We start from the raw sequence: 19,170 nt of genomic DNA, 5'->3' as shown, positions 1-19,170 counted from the left end.
CGTTTAAAGTAAACTACATCCTCTGCAAAATGCCATCTCCATTTCAAGTTTAAGTATGTGTGTGTGTGTGAGTGTGTGTGTGTGTGTGTGTGTGTTTGTTTGTTTTTTTGTTTCAGAGAGAAACAGAGAGATCTCACCCATGAGCACAGCAAAGCCGAGTTTAGCCAATCCAGCTGTGGTGCAGTTCCACTCTGCTGGGAACTGGGAGTGAGGCCCACCTGGCGGAGCAAAAAAAAAAAACATAATATAAATCAAGCAATACGTTTCAACACGTCAACACAGATAAGTAAACACAGACCATGGATGAAGACGACCAGAGGTGTCTTGGCTTCAATGGGGGGACGAGACGGTTTAACCAAGACGGCCCCGAAGTCTAAACCAGCTGATGAGAGAGAGAGGAGAGAGACTTCATAGTGAGTTTCATATTGACAGAGTGATTGATCATTGTGTGTGTGTGTGTGTGTGTGTGTATGTGTCTCGTGCTCACAGTAGTGTGTGTTGTCCTCCTCTGGTGGAGTTGTAACATCTAGAACAGTCCAGTGGAAGTCAAAGGTCATAACAGGCTGCTGCAGAGTTTGCCAGGTCACAGTCTCACCTGCTGACGGGAGGAAACCCACCCTCTGCAAAAAAAACACACGCACACACAAAATCACGTGGTCCATTTAACAATAAAAAAACTGAATTATCTTCTTTAACAATGCAGTAAACTGTATTTTAGAATAATGCTTGTTGCTCTTATTCCTCCTGTGTGTGTGTGTGTGTGTGTGTGTGTGTGTGTGTGTGTGTGTGCAGTCTGACCAGGGTGGGAGGTGTGTTGGGGCTGGAGCAGCAGACAACCATCAGGTCCTTCTGGACTGTCAGCAGCTTCCAGCTGCCATAATCTGGAAGATCATAAAAACCTGCAGAGGAAGCAACAACAAAGACAAAAAAAATAAGTGAGGAAGGAAAGCCAGAACACAATAGACGGAACACAACTAAGAGATAAAGATCTGGTCAAAGTTTTTTAAGGGATTTTGAAATAATAAACCCATATAAAATTGTGCAGGTATGTATTGATATCCAGCAGTATATCCAAATCTCCGATGTAGGCGTTATGCAGAAGATGCATTTGAATAGTTATATTGTCTAAAATTATGGTCTTGCTATAAAACCTGCATCTGAACACTTCTTAAACCATAGATCCCAGTAAAAACAGTTGATTGTTTCTACTGTGATAAAATGCATTAATTTTTGCTCCTGCGGGGTTTCTGCTACTTTTTACTATTATTTTGAAATTCCCCGATTGGAGTGCAGTGGCAATATTAAACATGTTGATTTTGTCGTACCTTCCGGTTTTCTCTTGTAATCCTGATGGTGAGGATGAGAAGGTGGAGGAGGAGGGACAGGAGGATCAGGAAGAAGAAGAGGAGGAGGAGGAGGAGGAGGAGGAGGAAAGTGAGAGTCAGAACAAGGGGAAGGAGCTGGAGCTGAAGGAAAAGGAAAAGGGGGAGGTGGAAGAAGAGGGGAGAGAGGAGTATGAGGAAGACAAGATGACAGAGTAGAGGGAGAAACAGCAGGAGGACGAAAAGGAAGAAAGGCAGGAAATAGCAGAGGAAGGGGAGGCCAACAGGGGGAAGGAGGAGGTGAAAGCAGAGGAGAGAGGGGAGGATAAGATAAAGGAACGGGAGGAGGAGGAGGAGGAGGAGGGAAAAGAAGAGACGGAGACGAGGACAGAAGAGAGGGAGGAGGAGGTGGAGGAGAGGATGGACTCTTACTATCAGAGAGGGATGTAACTTTCTTTGATCTTCTGTCGACCATAAAGAGATCCTGAGCGAGGGAGAGGTCATGATGAACACACAATTATAGGAAAACATGTTCACAAAACAAGAAGATGACGGATAGCACTCTCCTGTCTGAGTTGATGAGCTAAGCTTAGCATTACGACAAGAGGAAAACAGAAAGCCTCGCTCTGCTCAACGTTGAGTCCAGAACCTCTGAACCTCACGGATAGACACACGCTGGGACTTTTACATTTCGACTTGTGAACCATTGAAACAAAAAGTGTGTTAATTAGCGATTAGAGACAAATTATCCCATAGATATGTGGTTTACCTTCCAGTTTCTCCGGGCGCTGCTGAACACCACTCTCTGACCGTCTGCAGACAAGCAGCAGGGTGGCAGAGCTTCATACACACCTGCAAACTCCCCTGGAACAAAGTGGATAGAATTCATGTTTTACCTTTTGATTTCATATATATATATATATATATATATATATATATATATATATATATATCTTATATAAATGCTGGTCTTCCACAGAGCACTCTCACACTCCCCATATCAGCTCTTTTATCCCCTGCTTTGTTCAGGACTTCATTTTACTGCATTTTTGTTGGACGTGCCAAATTGTGTTCATTTATGACCAAATTCATCGAGCAATCATAGCCAGTACCTACAAAACTGGACATTTAGCAGGTACTCATCATATTGAACATCTACATTTAGCATGCTACTATTTGCTGAGTACATCTGAAGTAGATGAGAATGAGTATTGGACAAATAAAAATGTTGACCTGGATGAAAAATCTAAAGTGTAACCAAAGTTGCTGCAAGTCAAGTTGAGGGGGGGTATCCAATAGTTACATTTTCACTGGAAACCACAAATGTCAACCTCACGGTGGCACTCGAGGGAAAGTCAGGGGAAACAAATATGAAACAAAGAAACCAACAACATTACCAGCCCGCTAGTGTAACAGTATGTAACCTACCAGGCTGTGGTGTGTTGACAACGTCCAACAGGATGGACGTCCTCCTGCTTCTCAGGTCCAACTGTGGAGGATTAACAGTCACTGTTAACCAAATGAAAACACACACACACACACACACACACACGCACACACAGTGTACCTGCTGCAGACTGAGGCACTGGTTGTGGGGTCCAAACACTCGACCCTGCAGGTAGAACAGCGTGGAGCCGTCTGGACTTAGCCTGGGACATGACACCGACAGGTTGTCCCCAGACAGGCGCTCTGGTTTGGAGGGAGGAGGGAGTTCAGTAATCGAAGGAGCAGAGAGAGTGTGTGAGTGTGTTGAATTAACAAAGACACAAAGAACAAGGTGCTCACCACAGTTTCCATCCAGGTCGAGCTTGAATAACGCTGACCTGAAACAGAGTTTTAGGATTCACCAAATGAAATACTTGGAGCCTTGCTCTACAAAATCATTATTCTTACGACGCCCAAATTAATTCAATGTTTAATATTGCTACTGCTTTTTACTGCTCAATCTCTGCTGTTTTCCTTTTCAGATTTGATTCCGCACATCTCACGCACAAGAAAATTACCTCCCCTGCCACCAACATACTGTCATAATAACAATAACTGACTGATCTTTGTATGTAAATATGGCAATTTTTATATACGTTATGTATTAAAAAAGAAGAGTCAACAGACCAATAGGGATTTAATGGTTTGGGTAAAAGGAAGCATTAGAATAAGTAATGTGCCGCTATCATTTATGTCTTTTTTTATTTCTCCAATTCTTTTTAAGTTGCGGTTGTTTTTCATGCCGACTCAGACAACAAAGCATTAATCTGACCTGCGGTTTGAGCAGAACCGCAGTCCGAGTCTGAAAGGTTCGTGGTACCAACCGACAAGAAACACAGACTGACTGCTGGGAGCCCACAGAGCCTGGTGGACAACACACACACACACACACACACACACACACACACACACACACACACACACACACACACACACACACACACACACACACACACACACACACACACACACACACACACACACACACACACACACACACACACACACACACACACACACACACACACACACACACACACACACACACAGAGACACACAGACACACACACACACACACACACACACACACACACACACACACACACACACACACACACACACACACACACACACACACACACACACACACACACACACACACACACACACTGTTATTAAAGATGTCAATCAATCTGTCCTGGCTTCTATACTTCGGACCTGCACACACTAGCAGTCCCAAAAACATAAAGATCCTGTGGTGTCAGGTGAAGTAGCTGAAAGCCTCTCTGTCCTCACCTGTCCAGGTGAGACGTCGTGCGGGACGCCCTGCAAGACGCTGATGGAGCCACTCTGCAGATTCACAACGCAAATCACCGGGACGCTCTTATTGGTCAGAGACTCGCCCCAGTCTTCGCAGTACACACTCCTGTCCTGTTGGGGCTCAATCACACATATAGACAAATAAGTGGCACGTACACATTACCTTGTTCCTGTGTAGTTAATGACATCAATGTAATTTTCTTTTCTTCTTTGGCTTAAGAATGTATTATACAAAATGTTCTATCCTTCTGATGTATTTACAATCGATGTGTCTATCAGGTGTGTGTGTGTGTGTGTGTGTGTGTGTGTGTGTGTGTGTGTGTGTGTGTGTGTGTGTGTGTGTGTGTGTGTGTGTGTGTGTCTGTGTAATACCTTCCTGCATGGAGATTCCCCATCATGCTTTTCTATTGATGTGTTCTTAATCTTCTCAGCTACATACAGCAGTTTGTTCTCACACTCCGACCAAGACAGACAGCCAAACTGGGCTGGAAGCACGCACACACACTCACTCACACACACACACACACGCACACACACACACACACACACACACACACAACAATAAGTTTGAACATAAACACATGATTATACAACAATAAAGCTGTACAAGTGTCCCCTTACTTAACAAATGTGGTAAACGCTATAAAGGATGATGCAACAGTTATGCTCAGCTATTTCTGATCAGGATCAGCCGTCTTTCTTGTTAGGGAGAAACAAGAAACGGTGTGGGTGACAACATTAAAAGTGTCCGTCTCACCGTCATCGTACACTCTGCCGTGTTTGTTGAGAGCAGTCAGGTTGAGGCATTTCCTGAGGCCGTGGCGGTCCCATATCTGAACGGCAACAACCAAAAAACCACAGCGGTCTGTCAAAATGCTCCAGCATTGATGTCTCAAGAGGATACTGAGGTCTGCTTTTCTCACCTCGAGAAGTTGGTGGCCACTTGTTTCCCTGACAACGGCCCTCAGGCCTTGAATGGGCGAAAGTCCACTCAGCACCCTGACGAGCAGAGGAGAAATAAAAGCTCGAAGCCGAACTCACCCGGGCTGAAAAGCCATGTTTCACTGTACTCTCTGCTTAAACCTTTGTTGCACCAGTAACTACACAGTGATGTCACGCTTCCCCACGACTGCAGCTAATCTGAGAGGTTCAAGCAAAGACGTGATTTTAAACTGCTATTAAGTTGCTCTTCAACCCCAAAATGCTGACCAGTTATTTTGCATATTTTACATTTTAGGGTTAAAATTTACAAAACATGAGCTTTCTGTGGAATATGAGGGTCATTCAACTCTTACATTTCTGGAGTGTGTGTGTGTGTGTGTGTGTCCTCACTCTCCAGACACCGGTACACAGGGTCCTGGTGGAAGGACAGTCCTGATGCTCTTGTGGTCGTTGCTGTCTGTGATCAGAGTCCACTGCTGCGAGTAGAGTATTCTGGAGCCTCGGACCAGGTCGCTCTGACTCCACTCTGAATGTGAACATGGTGAAGTTTTCCAAGTTAGATTATTGTTCAACATATCTTCATTGCATCTCTGTAATAACTTGAGGATGCTTAAGTATTTTCCATTAGTGGAAATGGGTCGAGTTGAAACCACGATCCAATGAACTGTGCAATATACCCATTGAGAACCGTCAGGTTGATGGGTATTGTTCCAGGGAAAAAGATGGGTTTACTCACATCAAAAATCTTTTTCACATTAAAGCTAATTTTTTATGTGAAAAAGAGCTTTGATGTGACATTAAAGCTATTTTTCCACGACTATACAGGAAACCAGTGTCCAATAGAATAAAACCAACCTGACTGTCAATCATTGGAGTAGTCTTGCAATGACCCTTAGCACTGTACATAGCCATAGGCAACTGTACATACACACTTATTTTTCTCTCTCTCTCTCTCTCTCTCTCTCTCTCTCTCTCTCTCTCTCTCTCTATATATATATATATATATATATATATATATATATATATATATATAAACAAAAACACATATAATATTGACACAGTTGCTATTTGTACTTATATCCTGTAGCTGTTTGTGTCTTCTATTTTAGTTATGTATGTAGAGCTCACAGTAGAGCAAAATCAAAACAAAATTCTGTTGAAGAAAAACTTGACTCATTTATATTTATACTTTTCATCATGATGTTGTAATGTTACACCCCTCTGTTCACGCATTTCTGTACGTTTCTTGTTTTGTCTTACGTGTGGCACCATGCCAATAAAGCTCCTTTAAATTGAATGGAAAGCGAGGGGGGCGGGACAGAGAGAGAGGGGGGCGGTCACCTGCAGTCACGGTGTACGTGCGGAGCTCTGGAAGCTGCTCTTCTTCTCTCACGTGGGCGGAAACCAGCGCAGGGAGACCGCTGACCTCTCCGTACACCGCGGTGACTCGCCCGGGGTCCATCCGTGTACGCTGCCGTACGGCGCGCGCACAGAGCTCACGTTAAAAGAACCCAGCCACTTGCACGCTCAACAAGACGAGGCAAGCTCGCGCAGCGTCAAACCCTTGGCAGCTGCTCGGAGGGTTCAATTAGTCGCGTTGCTCGGTTTACTGCAGTTGCATTTATTAATTTATCCACAGTACTGTCGCCTCTCCCGGACTTGATTGAACGGTTAACCACAATGGTGGTTCCGCTGTCAGCGCCTCCATGTTGAAATCCCGAATGGACGATACCACTTTGGCTCCGTTTGGAGGGGTGTAGTAGAGAAAGCTGACCTCACGGGGGCAGCGCATAATCACAAAGATGGTCATTCTTGATGTAAATATATTACTGATGCACTGGTTAATAGTTGTACTAACACAAGTCCTGATATCATTATAGTGCACTTCTTGAACAATTAATAACGGAAAACAGCCATTGTTCGTTGCTTTCGTCTGAATCCAAAAACGCAAAAACGAGAGAACCAAAATAAAGGCCAAGGTTCTCTCGTATTTCGTTACCAACTTTAAAATCCAGAAGCAATCGTCTTTAACATAAAGTCAAATTGATAATAATTGCAATACACAATACACTACTTTAATACTACTACTAAATGTTATTTCTCTGTTTCCACAGTACAGATTGTAATCCACACAATTAATGCTGTTTATGACTCTTCTCCAGATATGTAAGTGCTCACAGTAACAGAGCAAGGTCAAATATGAAGGAAATTACATCAGTTGTTACCTATTCATAAGTGTATGAAGTGGTTTACAAAAATCAAAGTCTTTGTGCATGACTTACTGTACATCATACTTCCTGATAAAATGTGTATGTAGTTTAAAGTAAACCCTGAGTAGTAAGGAAGACTTGTTTGTATGATTCTGGTCTGAGTAACTCTGTTTTGATAACACAGCATGGTGGAAGTCATCAGGGCCGATCAATAAACCTGAATGTAAACATGAACTTATGTAACCTGCTAACCGGATTTCTTAAAGGTCGTAAACAAAAAGACTGAAGGTTGTACTACGAAGTGAGATCAGGGGGTTAGTGAGGCAGTGAGTAAAACTTGGTACGACGCCCGTGTCTGCATTATAGACATACTTATGAATCTGCTTCCAGCACTATTACAGTAGGATTATAAGCAGTAAAATATGCATTGGAATTGCTGGTCAGTCACTGCATTTTTATTTTTAAGGATCAGCGTATTATAAATCAGTTATAAATTCTAATCACTGTTATAATGCTTTAAAATGTGATTGTAACTTAATGTAAGTGGTCATTGTTTGCTTTAAGGACAGTGAAAAACACAATCGTTAATTATAACCCTTATCAAACCCACCACTCAGGAATGATCAGCCTCACTTGACTGAATGGAAATGTGTATTAAAATGTATTTTCCCCAACTGATCTGTCGTTCACTAAAATCCAGTCTTTCCAGGATGAATACAACTACATCTCCTTAAAGAACTACATTTCTGAAATGACAAAAGACACAAGAAACATGCTTAGTCTTTATTTCTTTTGATCCATCTTCTGTCCGTGTGCCGTAACTCCAGAACCACTGAGTCAAATTTGGTAAAGCTGTAACATGGGGGGCCTGATCCTGGACTTCATCCAGGGGGTTCAGACCCAGTTCAACAATAGGAACCGTGAGAGCTGATGAGGCTTTCACCAAGCTACTAAAAATTCCCAGGCAATCGTTTATGTAATAGAATCAAAAACAACTTACCACCATTAGTGGCCAGTATGCATTTACTGCTCATCAGAAGAAAGATCATTCAAATGGATCCAATGATTCACCCACCCACACATTTTACCATAAATCTCTACGCAGTCCATCGGCATGCATGCACAGGGTAGGAGCCACCCACCCACATTTTAAAATATACATGATAAAAACATTATAAAATTCTTCTCGTCATTGGTATCACATTATTGTATCTGTAAACAGTTCTTAGCATTTTTAAAGTTTCTTAAAAATCCCACAGTACTGGTTTTATAATAAATTACAATTATCCACCAGAAATGGTTAAAACATATTTTTCCTCAATAAAAAAAAATAGCAATACAAATATGATATATATTTATATATCTTTTTTTTTTTAATTAGGCATCTTTTGTTATATTTAATGATGAGAAATAAAATTCAATTAAAACACTCAAACACCAGACACATTTTCCTTTAGGTTGCGTTGTTTGGAAAGTCAGTTTCTGGTTGGGCAGATGGAAGTAGCCCCTCTGGGTGGAAAGAGGATGGCTGAGAGGACAATGAGGAATATTTAGCCGACAGAGGAAAAGAATATTCATTGGGGCTGCTTGTCTTTTTTTTTGTCAAAGAAGATGATGCTCGAACAGGCATTAGCCAGGACTGATGTCCTCAAAGAGCAGCTTTATGTGGAAACTAAAGTCAAAAACAAGAATTTAAAAATAAGACTCGACTGACCCGTCAAGCCATCAGGCAGCAGTTTAAGCCGAGTATGAGAAATGAGCACATCAGCACAATGGAGGCTTCCTCAGATCTCAAATGCACCATAAAGCCTCAAAATGTTTGAGTCTTACATAATACTTCACTTGATCTGTATTTCTATAGATAGACCTTTTTGATACCTGGATATGAAATGTCTTTTACTCCTTTGTAATTAAGTAGTTTCAATCCCACACACTTTGAAGCACCAAACTAAAATGTGTGAATATGACTCATTAAAAAAAATGGATGGGTGAAAAAACGGAACGTCTGCGAGGACGAACAGTGAAGTTGCGTTCGACAGTGGGAGCTAAGAATATAAATGTTGGCCATCTTGAATCTGGAGAATTAGTGAAGAGCACGAGCGAAAAGCCCTGTTCAGTTTGTTGAGTCTTTATGTCTGACCGCTGAAGTGTCGAAGGCATCATTTTGCATCCATCTCACGCGAGCCCAAGGAGTTCCTTGCATATCATCCATTCACTACCTCCTCCTCCATCTCCTCATCCTCATCCTCCTCCATCATCTCCTCCTCCTCCATCTCTATCTCCTCCTCCTCACATGACATCAGCCCGTTTGTCCCGGACTTTGCTCCTCTGTTTAGTCCTGGCCTTGAAGGCAGCAGAGTTGAAAAGATGCTGTTGAAGAAAAAGATTAGAAGATGAATGCCACAACGTTTTTCTTTTCACACTGTAAACACACTGGATGCCTTGCTTAATTTTGCGGTCACACAAACACACACACACACACACACACACTGCTGCAGTCAGCAGGTTTGAGCTTCAAGGGCAGAAGAGATGCAATTACCTTCTCAAATCTAGAGATCTTGTTGCCTTTGGTCGTAGCGTCCAGTATGAGGGGAGAGCCGAGGCCAAAGATGTCTCTCAGTAGTGGGTTGAACTGCACAAAAACCAAAACAGTGACATTAAAGACATGGTTTTGGAGACAATAACGTCCAACAGTGTTCATGTGATGGCGAGACCTTCAACAGTAAAAAAAAAAGAAAGAAAGAAAAAAAACACAATTGTAGGGAAAGAAATTAGATTAACTATTCACCTCCACTAAAATATGGAGAACTTAATTGAATAAACTGCCTAAAGTCATCTTGCCTACTGAGGACCTAAATTAGGATTTCCTTTCCAATCTGCAGTCATCGGTTACATTTTGCAGTACAAAAGCTCCTTCTTGCAAAAATGCAGGGCTCAGAGTGTGTTTACAATTTGCTTAACATATTTATAATAATTGAATAATGTGGCAGTGGGATTCACCCACACATATGTGGTGCATGTGTTCACCAGCATTATACTCATATTATAGCTCAGTCACAACCGAAGAGACGCAACTAAAACTAGTATCTTTCTATGGAGGTAATGCAGACATATGTGGATCAAAAGCCATCCCATAACACCGTTTACACAGTTGCAAGTGACAGAACATGAGCGGGCCGTGAACGAGGCTGCAGCAATCAAAGTCACAAACACGCCATTACTCCTGTGAGAACACACCAAACTATTTATTTTGAAGCCGCAATGTTTCCTGACCTGTAGATGGTGTCTGACTCCGGACTCCAGGATCTCCTTGAAGGCATCGTAGATTCTCCTCCTCATCCAGCTGTCGATGTAAATGCTCTCCACTCCAAACTGGATCTTCTCCTCGGAGAAGTCGTCGTTCTGCAGGAGAAGAAAGAAAAAACATCACACGGTCAAAGCAAAAGCGCATGTGCACGACGTGAAAATGTATATCAAAAGCATATATGCATGTTCAGGAACCAATTTATTGATACAGTAAAATAAAGTATTAAAAAAAATGTCATCGATGCAGCGGCGACACACACCTCGATGTAATGTAGCACATCTCTGAAGACTGAGCGCTGTTTCCGCCGGTCGTTCTTGGCTCGATGCTTGTTGCTGTCTGTGGCTAAACTCTTCAGACATTCACACATACTTTCACTGTCCTCCACCGCAAATTCCTGCACACAAGTGACATAGTTGTAGCAAACAGATATGATAATAAAAACGGGAGAAAAAGAAGTAGTAATGGGTTGAATGGTAAAAGAAGAACACAAAGGTACTCAATTCTCTGTGTGTGTGTGTGTGCGTGTGCGTGTGTGTGTGTGTGTGTGTGTGTGTGTGCGTGTACCTCATCTATATCTCGTCTGAGCTCCACCAACAGGGCGATGGTCTCTCCCACTGCTATCCTGTAGTTGACGTCACTGCTCTGCAGACACACCTGCAGTTTGGGGAGGTGGCTGCAGGGAGAGAGGGAGAGCATCACTGCTGGATTCGTCAAAATGTCCCACCCATGAAACTTCACACAACTAAAGTGAAGGATGACTTTACTCTTTAGTCCACACGGATGCATTCATGTTCATTTGTTCCACTCACAGGTCCAGCAGCACGGCCAGTCTCGACGCAGGGTAGAGGGTGACCAGCAGAGACCAGGCCTGCAGGGCGGCGTTGTGCAGGGCTGGACTGCCCGGTTTGGGTGTTGGCAGCGTTCCCTCTCTGTTGGGGTAGGAAGACATGAACACACTCTCCAGTAGGGCCAGAGACTTGATCAAGTCCTGGAGAGGTTCAGTGGGGGATGTTGAGGGAGGGGGGGAGAGACAGAAAATATGAGGTACACACATTTGATAATATTTTATCTGGGAATTTTCAGAAGGCTTTTGTTGCCTGATTTGTCTTATTTTATACATCAAGTAGGTAACAACAGGTTAACAGAAACCCTGTGAACCACTAGCGGTCACACTATTTCCCTGTAGCCCCCCCAGCCAGAATAATGAGATCATGATAGATTCAGCCTGAGAGCAAGTTGTTCTCACCTCTCCTTCTTCAGAGGTGGAGACATAGCAGCACATCCCCAAAGCTCTGGCACACTGATGGAGAAAAAGGCAATTATAGTCAAATAACATTTATTTAAGCAAGGACAGCGAGCATGAAGAGGGAATTCCCCTGATGCAAAGTTTGCGACATCAAAACACGTATGACCATGCAATTTGTTTCTTAAATAACCAAGTCAACCCTAAAATTGTTACGGTTTGTTAATGTTTTATGTTCAGAAAACTCCAAAGTGGTAAATAACCTGGTTTAGACAACAGCAGGCAACTATTGAGATTTAAAAATAAAGAAAAATACTGTGATTTTTGTGCACATCATTTAGTCCCGTTGGCCTATATTTGTTTGTCCAGAGTTCACAACGCTGAGAAATCAAAATGGCTGATGTTAATGTCACAATGTGGGAGAGGTCCACAAAAGTCCCATAAACACTGTCTAGAACATTGCCGTTGATAAGGGCAGTATCAACTGCAGTGTCATGGACAGTCCACCTTGAAACAGAACTTCTGAACTATGACTCACTTGACTTAGTGAGCGTGAGGTTGAAGAAATGCATTTTAAAAGCTGCACCAAATCAACCAGATGTTTTTGGTCTTCTTGTCGTTATTGTCACATTCCGCGGAAATTATGATATCCAAAAGGTTAATGTGATTACTCACACTCTGGCGGGCTGCTAAGCTGGCAGCGTTGTCGATGAGAATTGCGGTGAGGATGGGGCGAAGCATCTTGAAGCCCTCCTCTGCCTCGTCTCCGCCCCCCAGCTGGATGCAGAGCAGAGCGAAGACTGTGGCCGCCACTGCCTGCTCCTCCGCGCTGCCTGGAGGGGAAAAGAAGGGGTTTTATTAGCTTAACGGCAGTTCTTTTTGACGCGAGGAGACGAGAGGATGAAATGATTTATGCACCAGCAGGTTAGTCTGTCGTACCCTTTTTAAGGCTTCTTTCCAGGCAGTCGCTGATGGTGAGGCGTCTCTCTGTCAGGAAGTCGTACAGCACTCGGGAGGAGAAGGCCAGTCGCAACGACTCGAGACCTGCGAGACGCGTCTTGGTGCTGAGAGGGACACCGAGAGGAGACCGTGGTTTGTGTTAATATCGCCCACGGTCTGGTGTTGCACCAAGACTTTGCATGTCTTTCTGTTCATTCCTGACTATTCATACTATTAATAATGACTGGGTGAAAGCAAAAAAAAAAAAACATGACCTCACCTCTTATCCATCAGGTTGTCTATGCACTGCTTCAGTTTGTCAACCGTTTCTTCCTGGGCCGTCTGCTCATCCACCGGCTCCCCTCCTGTGTCGGGCAAGTCGACACACAGGAACTGTATTCAGCTTTAAATGCTTCAGTTTAGGGTCATGCGAGTTTTACACAAAAAGATTTCCTTTGGCCATCATCCGAAATAAATAAGCATGTATGTATCTATGTGTGCATTATCTGCATTTAAGTACAAACCTACGCCCTCTTCCAGCACAGAAGTGCACTCGCTGGCACTGCTGCCGTGGCTGAGAATGTCAGACGTCAGCTCCTCATCGCTGGCACCGGACTCTCCCTTCACCCCATTTCTAGCACCTAGGGACAGAAAAAAGGCAGATGGGGAAATAGTGAGGCGAGAGAATAATAAAAAAGGGAGAGGGGGATACTCGGAAAAGGACAAAATAGCAGACACACCGAGCACTAGAATGCCATCATTTAAGAGAGTCTTCTTCTATGAAGCGTCGTACCACCTAATGACACAAGACTGACTCTCACAACTTCAGACTCAACGCCACCAACCTAGCGTATATAAATACAGCGATGTTATATTTAAACTGTAATAGGACTTGTATCTGGGTAAGCTACACCTCTGCAGTGTAACACAAGGAGGATTTAAGTGTATCTTTTTTTAAATTTTTTTTATTCCTCGGGTCATTTTTATATGCCTCGTCATGTTTCACCATCAATCTCATATAGGTCTGCAACAACGAATCGATAAAATCGATTATTAAAATAGTTGGCAACGAATTGCATTATCGATTCGTTGTGTCGCGCGATTATTACGCCACCCAATAAGACGCGGAGATGTTTGAGTATAAAAAAAGAAAAAAAAGTTTGAGTTGAGCACAGAGCAACAAAAAAAAAGCCGGTAGAGCAAAGACCATCGGAGAGACCCGTAACGTTGTGCGAGAACTAATGGTTATTTGCCCCGTGGTGGACGGCTGTTTTTACGGAGACAAGCCACGCCCCCTCCTCGCCCGCCTGCATGCTGCAGCGCTGGAAGCGGAAGTTATCGAGACGGAGTCGGTGAAATTCACCGAGCTGTGTGAGCCTACGGGTGATATTATGAACCCAGACACCAGGGCGTTAGATGTTCCGACGTTTATGGGATGTCCACAAGTATAAAGCAGAACTAGTGGTTATTTATTCCGTGGTGAACAGCAGAAATAACTGTTTTTACCGAGACAAGCCACGCCCCCTTTTCCTGCGGTTTATAGACAAGTGCGTCTTATTTATGTACAATTACTTTTTGCTTATAAAAATGTGCAGGTGCGGCCTATAGATAGGTGCGCTCTATAGTCCGGAATTTACGGTACCTGTTACCTGTGCATTTTCTTAATAAAGGGTTGGAAATTAATGCTTTAAAAAAATATATATATATATATATATCCGATTCATCGATTAATCAAACAAATAATCGACAGATTAATTGATTATTAAAATAATCGTTAGTTGCAGCCCTAATCTCATACCACACAGGGGAGGATTACCTCTGTTAATAATCAGGGCATAATGACGCGAGGCGGTAATTTGTGTTTTATTGTTCCCACACAGCTCCGCCCTGTGTGTAAGTAGACGGAGTGAGTCAGTTACACTGAGGTCGAGCCAGGCAGGCTAAGCTAAGCCTGAGGGTCCTGCTGGCTCAGGACTTTCTACTGTGGGTTGGATTACTGGAGACCAGAGGGGCCATTCACTCACTCATTCATTCAGTGTGGACAATTCAGAATGGTCAGCATGCAACTGTGTGTTCATGTTCATGTCAACCAGGACAGTCAGGGTCACTTTTAGTGTTGCAGCAATGCCACATGGAACTTGTAGTTACTTTATCTGCGAGAGTGGTCGTCCCGTAACCACAAGGTACCCGGTTCGATCCCCAAAGTTACATGTTGAAGTGTCCTTGAGCAAGACACTGAACCCCGAGTTGCTCCCCGGGCGCTTCACTGCAGCCCACTGCACCTTAATAACCAAGGATGGGTCAAATGCAGAGAAGAATTTCCCCACTGTGGGATTAATAAAGGATACATTATATTATTAATCAGACTACCTACAATAGGAACAGACTCAATGCCCAAATATTACGTACATATGACAACTTGCGACATTTTGTCTGATTTCATTCAGCTAAGTCCACCTGTGCCCAGAGAAGAACTCAAAAGCAGCTAATTGAGTAACTGGAAGACAGACCATTATTGATTCTTACTATTTGAGCTCACAATGTGTAAATGAAGAAGACCAACTTGTAACGCTGTTGTCCAACTTACTATTCTGGTTGTTCTTTTAATTGCAAAAGTGATTCAGCCACACGGTAAATGCAGATGAATGTGTGACTAATTGACCACAATGTATCACGCCATCATTTAAAAAGGCACTTCTCCATTTTTCTGAAATTGCTATTGCGAGAAAAACAGTGGCAGTAAAAATCAATTACACCCGTTTGAACAACGTAGCTTTAGCCCCATTCCCATCCCATCTTACTTGTTTGCTGCTGCTTTTGAAATATTTTACAAATGAGCTCACTGGATAGTAGCTGGGTAATTAAATAAATGCCAAAACTGTACTGTAATGACAACCTTTGCAGGTTGTGGTCTAATTAATAACTACCTTGTCATTCACGTCAGTATATTACAGTCAGTTGGAAAACCAGGTGTGCAAGTGAGCGTATGCTTCTGAACTGGCTGACCTCGTGACAATTCCAGCTATTCCTTTTCTAAAGGATAAACCCTGAATGCAGCCCTGCCTTCCTTATGTAATATTCCTGCAGCCTCTCTTTCACATAGCTACCGCTCACAGATGAGATAACACACCGTATCAGTGACTTATTTCACAGACAACATCCTTGACCCACCGGCCACAGAGCAGGTTACTTTAAAAGCCACACGCGCACGCACACGCTTTCATAAGCATCACTCAAATAGCTCCAGCTGTCAGTGCCCGAGGATCTGCTGACGGACACATCAGAAGCTGGAAGACTAAATTAATCTGTGAAGTCTTCCAGCTTGTACTACAAGGTCATGGCCATTGGCCAGGTGACTAGCTCCAACTCCCCCCTTTGGCTTGGACATCTGATGTGTCCGTCAGCAGATCCTCTTCCTAAAGATTCTGCCCAATTTGTAATCTGTAGAGATTTGTGGAAACGTGCAGATTTTAACTCTTAATCAACCGATGAAACATCACTTGTACACGTGTTAAAAACAAATAAACACAGGGCAGCTGTAAGGCAATGTGGGATGGGAAAGCCACAACGAATAATGACAACACAATTACAAAATAAGCCCGACTAACTCCTCAGTTTCTCGTGCAGTGAGGTTATTTGAAAACAGTGTCAAGAATGTTACACTGGCATGATATACACATATGAGAGAGAGAACCGAGGCACTGGAGGAAGCAACGACTGCATGAATCCAAACTTTTGGTTCCAGCAAATGAGAGAAAAATATGTTTGTGTGATCGGAAAGATTTAAACCACAATGGTGCAATGCGTGCACTCGGATTTAGGCAAAGTATACAGTGATGATGCAAGACACGGTGATAGCAGCCAGTATTAAGTGAACAACTTGATGAGAAGGTCGGATGCAGGTAAACTTTCTTTACAGCCACGTGCCGTTTGTGTTTTAAACAGCCATCAAAAGAGGAATGGTGAAGAGCGTCAACTCGCGGTGTTCAGGCACGACTGAAGAAACGCAAACAATTAAGTAATTTGACCAATATGCTGCCAAATAAAAAACACAACAAGGCTGTGGGAAAGTCAACCAGTCAGTTAATACAGTAAGCAGCCTGGGTAAGAAATGTATGAGGAGCAGGTGCAGCTGGAGAAATAGCACGGTGGGTTTAAGCATGAGGCTGGCGGGTTTCACTGCATGCACTGTAGTGAGGCTCAGGAGCTTCGGGAGAAGCCTTACGTTAGAAACAAAGCTGGGGTCAGGGGGTCGAGCGTCAGAGGAGTTACCTTTCAGCGAGGCTTTAGTCGACAGCTGAAGAACCTCTTGACGAAGAGAGCCTGGAGATGACGTATGGCCGGAGGGATGAATGGATGGGTAAAGGGTGTACAGATTGGAGCAAGAACGGATGAACGAATGGGTGAATAAATTAACGAATGGATGAATGGAAAGATGGGTAAAATAAATGCATGAATGACCATGATGGGATAGAAAAACATCAGAAGTGAGCACCGCTTTCCTGGAACTTTGCATTACAAAATACTGATTCACAATACTGCACCGCTCAGAAGCCTTGAATTAAAAATCATCATACAAATTGACACATGTGGAAATACTGTTCATCTTAGTCAGCGTCTATATTTCCCCGTAGAGTCTCTATTTTTAATCTGGAGCGCCATTAGACGAACTCTATACATCTCTCAAACCCTATATGTGCGTGTATTTCGAGGCTGGCACGTGTGCGCCTCCCGGATGACGTCACTACATACAACGTGAGCCTTAAAAACACCCACAGCTGTAACGCCCTGTGTCCGCACCACTAATGTACACACGTTGAGCTGCACGTAAACGAACCCGAATGGTGTGCACATTAATGCACTGAAAGACCCCCGTTAGTTGTTGCTGTTGCACATGTTGCTCCTCTCCAACACAAGTTTCTCCAAAGTTACCTCTTCCAAAGTGGCACATGGTTGCTAAAAATAAGCGTGCGGTTAACCTTAACCCGGCAAGTGTAGCTTTAGCCAATCAGGGCCTCGGTAGCGAGAAGAATCACCGGTTAACCGTGGACGAAGCACCCTTTTCTTCCATTCTTCTGCATTTAAGAGATATATAATAAACTCAGTGACCTTAAAGCGAGTAGCTTCGACACAAGTGTCACAAACACAACGCAGACCGACCGCAGCGCTTTCGCAGCATCGCGGTTGTGTCTGTTTAACATCGGAGTCTGGAGACCCGTGAGAGCCAAGCAGCTGGAGTGAAGCGGGGCCACGCGCAGGGACGGCATCGCGGGTTTAATTCCGCCACGTGGGAGAGAGACCCACACTGCTCACGTGCAGCTCGCGTCCACACTGCTTTGACGTGCAGCGGGTACTTCTTTCCGCGGACCGGCTGGTGAGTCCGCGCGGGTGTCACTGCTGCTCTTACCCGGCTTGCTGGAGCCACGCTTCCCTTTTTTCCTCCGTGGCATGTCGAGCAGCGCGTCGAGCCACAGTTCACAACAACACGAGGCGGCGGTTAGCTCGAGGTGGTTAGCGTTAGTCCGCTTCCAGTCACACCGGGGCGGCGGCGCAGGGGTCCGGGCTGCTCTCCGTGGCTCGTCCCGACAGCCCGGTTGAAAGCTCACCAAATTACACCCTCTCGCACGCGTTGTGTTGACACTCCGGCTAACGGCGGCTAGCGTCCTTCACGAGCTCCAACCACCGAGCAGCTTCTCGGCAACTCCCCGTTTGATTCAGTGCCGGATCAAAGAGTTTTTGGCGGAGTAAAAAGTCCACTCTCTTCCACGGCGTTGACACTGTATTACCTGTGGTTGTCCCCCGGTAGTCGGTATCTAATACCCGGTTGCGATAGGGAATAATGTCCAAAGTGTTTGGGACGGGGTTTCGAGCACGTTGCTGTCGCCAAGCCTACCATCTTCCTCTTGTTGATCCGACCAGCAGCCGGGGTTGCCAGTTTAGTTTAGCTAGCATCCCCCGTTTCCGGTGTCGAAACCAACAACGTTCTGGTTTCTGGGCGAATTCAGTGATTAATCTCATCTTATTCTAAAGGATGGGTCGGAAGTAAATATAGTGATCAGACAGAAGTCTGTTGAAATGTTAAAGAAAAACAATGGTGAAATCACTGAAATAAAACAACACTTTGAGATCAATTATAATAATAACTTTTTAGTAAAGTGCCTTTTACACAAGCAACGCAGCTTAAAGTGCTTTTAAATAAAGGGAGATAGACGTAGAATGAATATAAACAAAAAAAGTAAATAAATTCGGTGGAGGTCATTTGAGATTTATTGAACCTAAAGTCTACAATTTGGTACCAAGGCATCTGAGGGCAGAAGCAAACACAGACCTACCCACTTTCCCACTGCACATAAATTCACTACAGATCTCAATTACATCGAAATAAGCAGTTTTTTTTTTTTT

General features: G+C 43.8%; 2 protein-coding genes across 5 annotated transcripts in view; both read right to left on the bottom strand.

Annotated features, from left to right (window-relative positions):
• zgc:136971 (S9 family peptidase) overlaps window positions 1-6,792 on the bottom strand; it is a 9,521-nt gene extending 2,729 nt beyond the window's left edge. Inside the window, exons 1-16 of one of the 2 annotated variants that reach the window (XM_034537847.1) lie at window positions 6,411-6,792; window positions 5,460-5,595; window positions 5,051-5,126; window positions 4,885-4,960; window positions 4,500-4,612; window positions 4,104-4,247; window positions 3,580-3,671; window positions 3,108-3,145; window positions 2,890-3,011; window positions 2,751-2,811; window positions 2,092-2,186; window positions 1,755-1,806; window positions 799-899; window positions 488-620; window positions 299-382; window positions 138-218 (exon numbers count right to left, since the gene is read on the bottom strand). In XM_034537847.1, the coding sequence (XP_034393738.1) occupies window positions 138-218; window positions 299-382; window positions 488-620; window positions 799-899; window positions 1,755-1,806; window positions 2,092-2,186; window positions 2,751-2,811; window positions 2,890-3,011; window positions 3,108-3,145; window positions 3,580-3,671; window positions 4,104-4,247; window positions 4,500-4,612; window positions 4,885-4,960; window positions 5,051-5,126; window positions 5,460-5,595; window positions 6,411-6,531 (1,525 nt within the window). In that variant the 5' untranslated portion in view covers window positions 6,532-6,792. The remainder of the gene's footprint in view (window positions 1-137; window positions 219-298; window positions 383-487; window positions 621-798; window positions 900-1,754; window positions 1,807-2,091; window positions 2,187-2,750; window positions 2,812-2,889; window positions 3,012-3,107; window positions 3,146-3,579; window positions 3,672-4,103; window positions 4,248-4,499; window positions 4,613-4,884; window positions 4,961-5,050; window positions 5,127-5,459; window positions 5,596-6,410) is intronic. The other variant, XM_034537848.1, reaches the window with a different exon arrangement.
• Window positions 6,793-8,048: 1,256 nt separating this feature from the next.
• Window positions 8,049-18,714, bottom strand: ifrd2 (interferon-related developmental regulator 2). 3 transcript variants are annotated; one of them, XM_034537494.1, is made up of 13 exons: window positions 18,176-18,714; window positions 17,041-17,091; window positions 13,293-13,409; window positions 13,049-13,133; window positions 12,769-12,893; window positions 12,505-12,662; window positions 11,833-11,886; window positions 11,396-11,574; window positions 11,151-11,259; window positions 10,846-10,980; window positions 10,553-10,681; window positions 9,819-9,911; window positions 8,049-9,649 (listed from the first exon to the last, which is right to left on the bottom strand). In XM_034537494.1, the coding sequence occupies exons 1-13, from the start codon at window positions 18,216-18,218 to the stop codon at window positions 9,569-9,571; spliced, it is 1,359 nt and encodes a 452-aa protein (XP_034393385.1). In that variant the 5' UTR covers window positions 18,219-18,714; the 3' UTR covers window positions 8,049-9,568. The 3 variants fall into 3 exon arrangements, with proteins under 3 accessions (XP_034393385.1, XP_034393386.1, XP_034393384.1); XM_034537495.1 differs by lacking the exon at window positions 17,041-17,091; XM_034537493.1 differs by lacking the exon at window positions 18,176-18,714 and having other exon boundaries at window positions 17,041-18,167.
• Between the last annotated feature and the right edge of the window lie 456 nt (window positions 18,715-19,170).

The sequence above is a fragment of the Cyclopterus lumpus genome, chromosome 7 (assembly GCF_009769545.1).
Source record: "Cyclopterus lumpus isolate fCycLum1 chromosome 7, fCycLum1.pri, whole genome shotgun sequence".
In the NCBI taxonomy this organism is placed as follows: Eukaryota; Metazoa; Chordata; class Actinopteri; order Perciformes; family Cyclopteridae; genus Cyclopterus; species Cyclopterus lumpus.
This window is presented reverse-complemented; position numbering and strand designations above follow the sequence as displayed.

Excerpts from the sequence above, each read along its gene's own strand:
- ifrd2 (XM_034537493.1), bottom strand. The coding sequence starts at position 17,284 with ATGCAAAGTTCCAGGAAAGCGGTGCTCACTTCTGATGTTTTTCTATCC. Across the intron at positions 11,575-11,832 it reads CCACCTCTGAAGAAGGAGAG|GACTTGATCAAGTCTCTGGC; the intron begins GTGAGAACAACT and ends GAACCTCTCCAG. Across the intron at positions 9,912-10,552 it reads GAGTCAGACACCATCTACAG|TTCAACCCACTACTGAGAGA; the intron begins GTCAGGAAACAT and ends GTTTTTGTGCAG.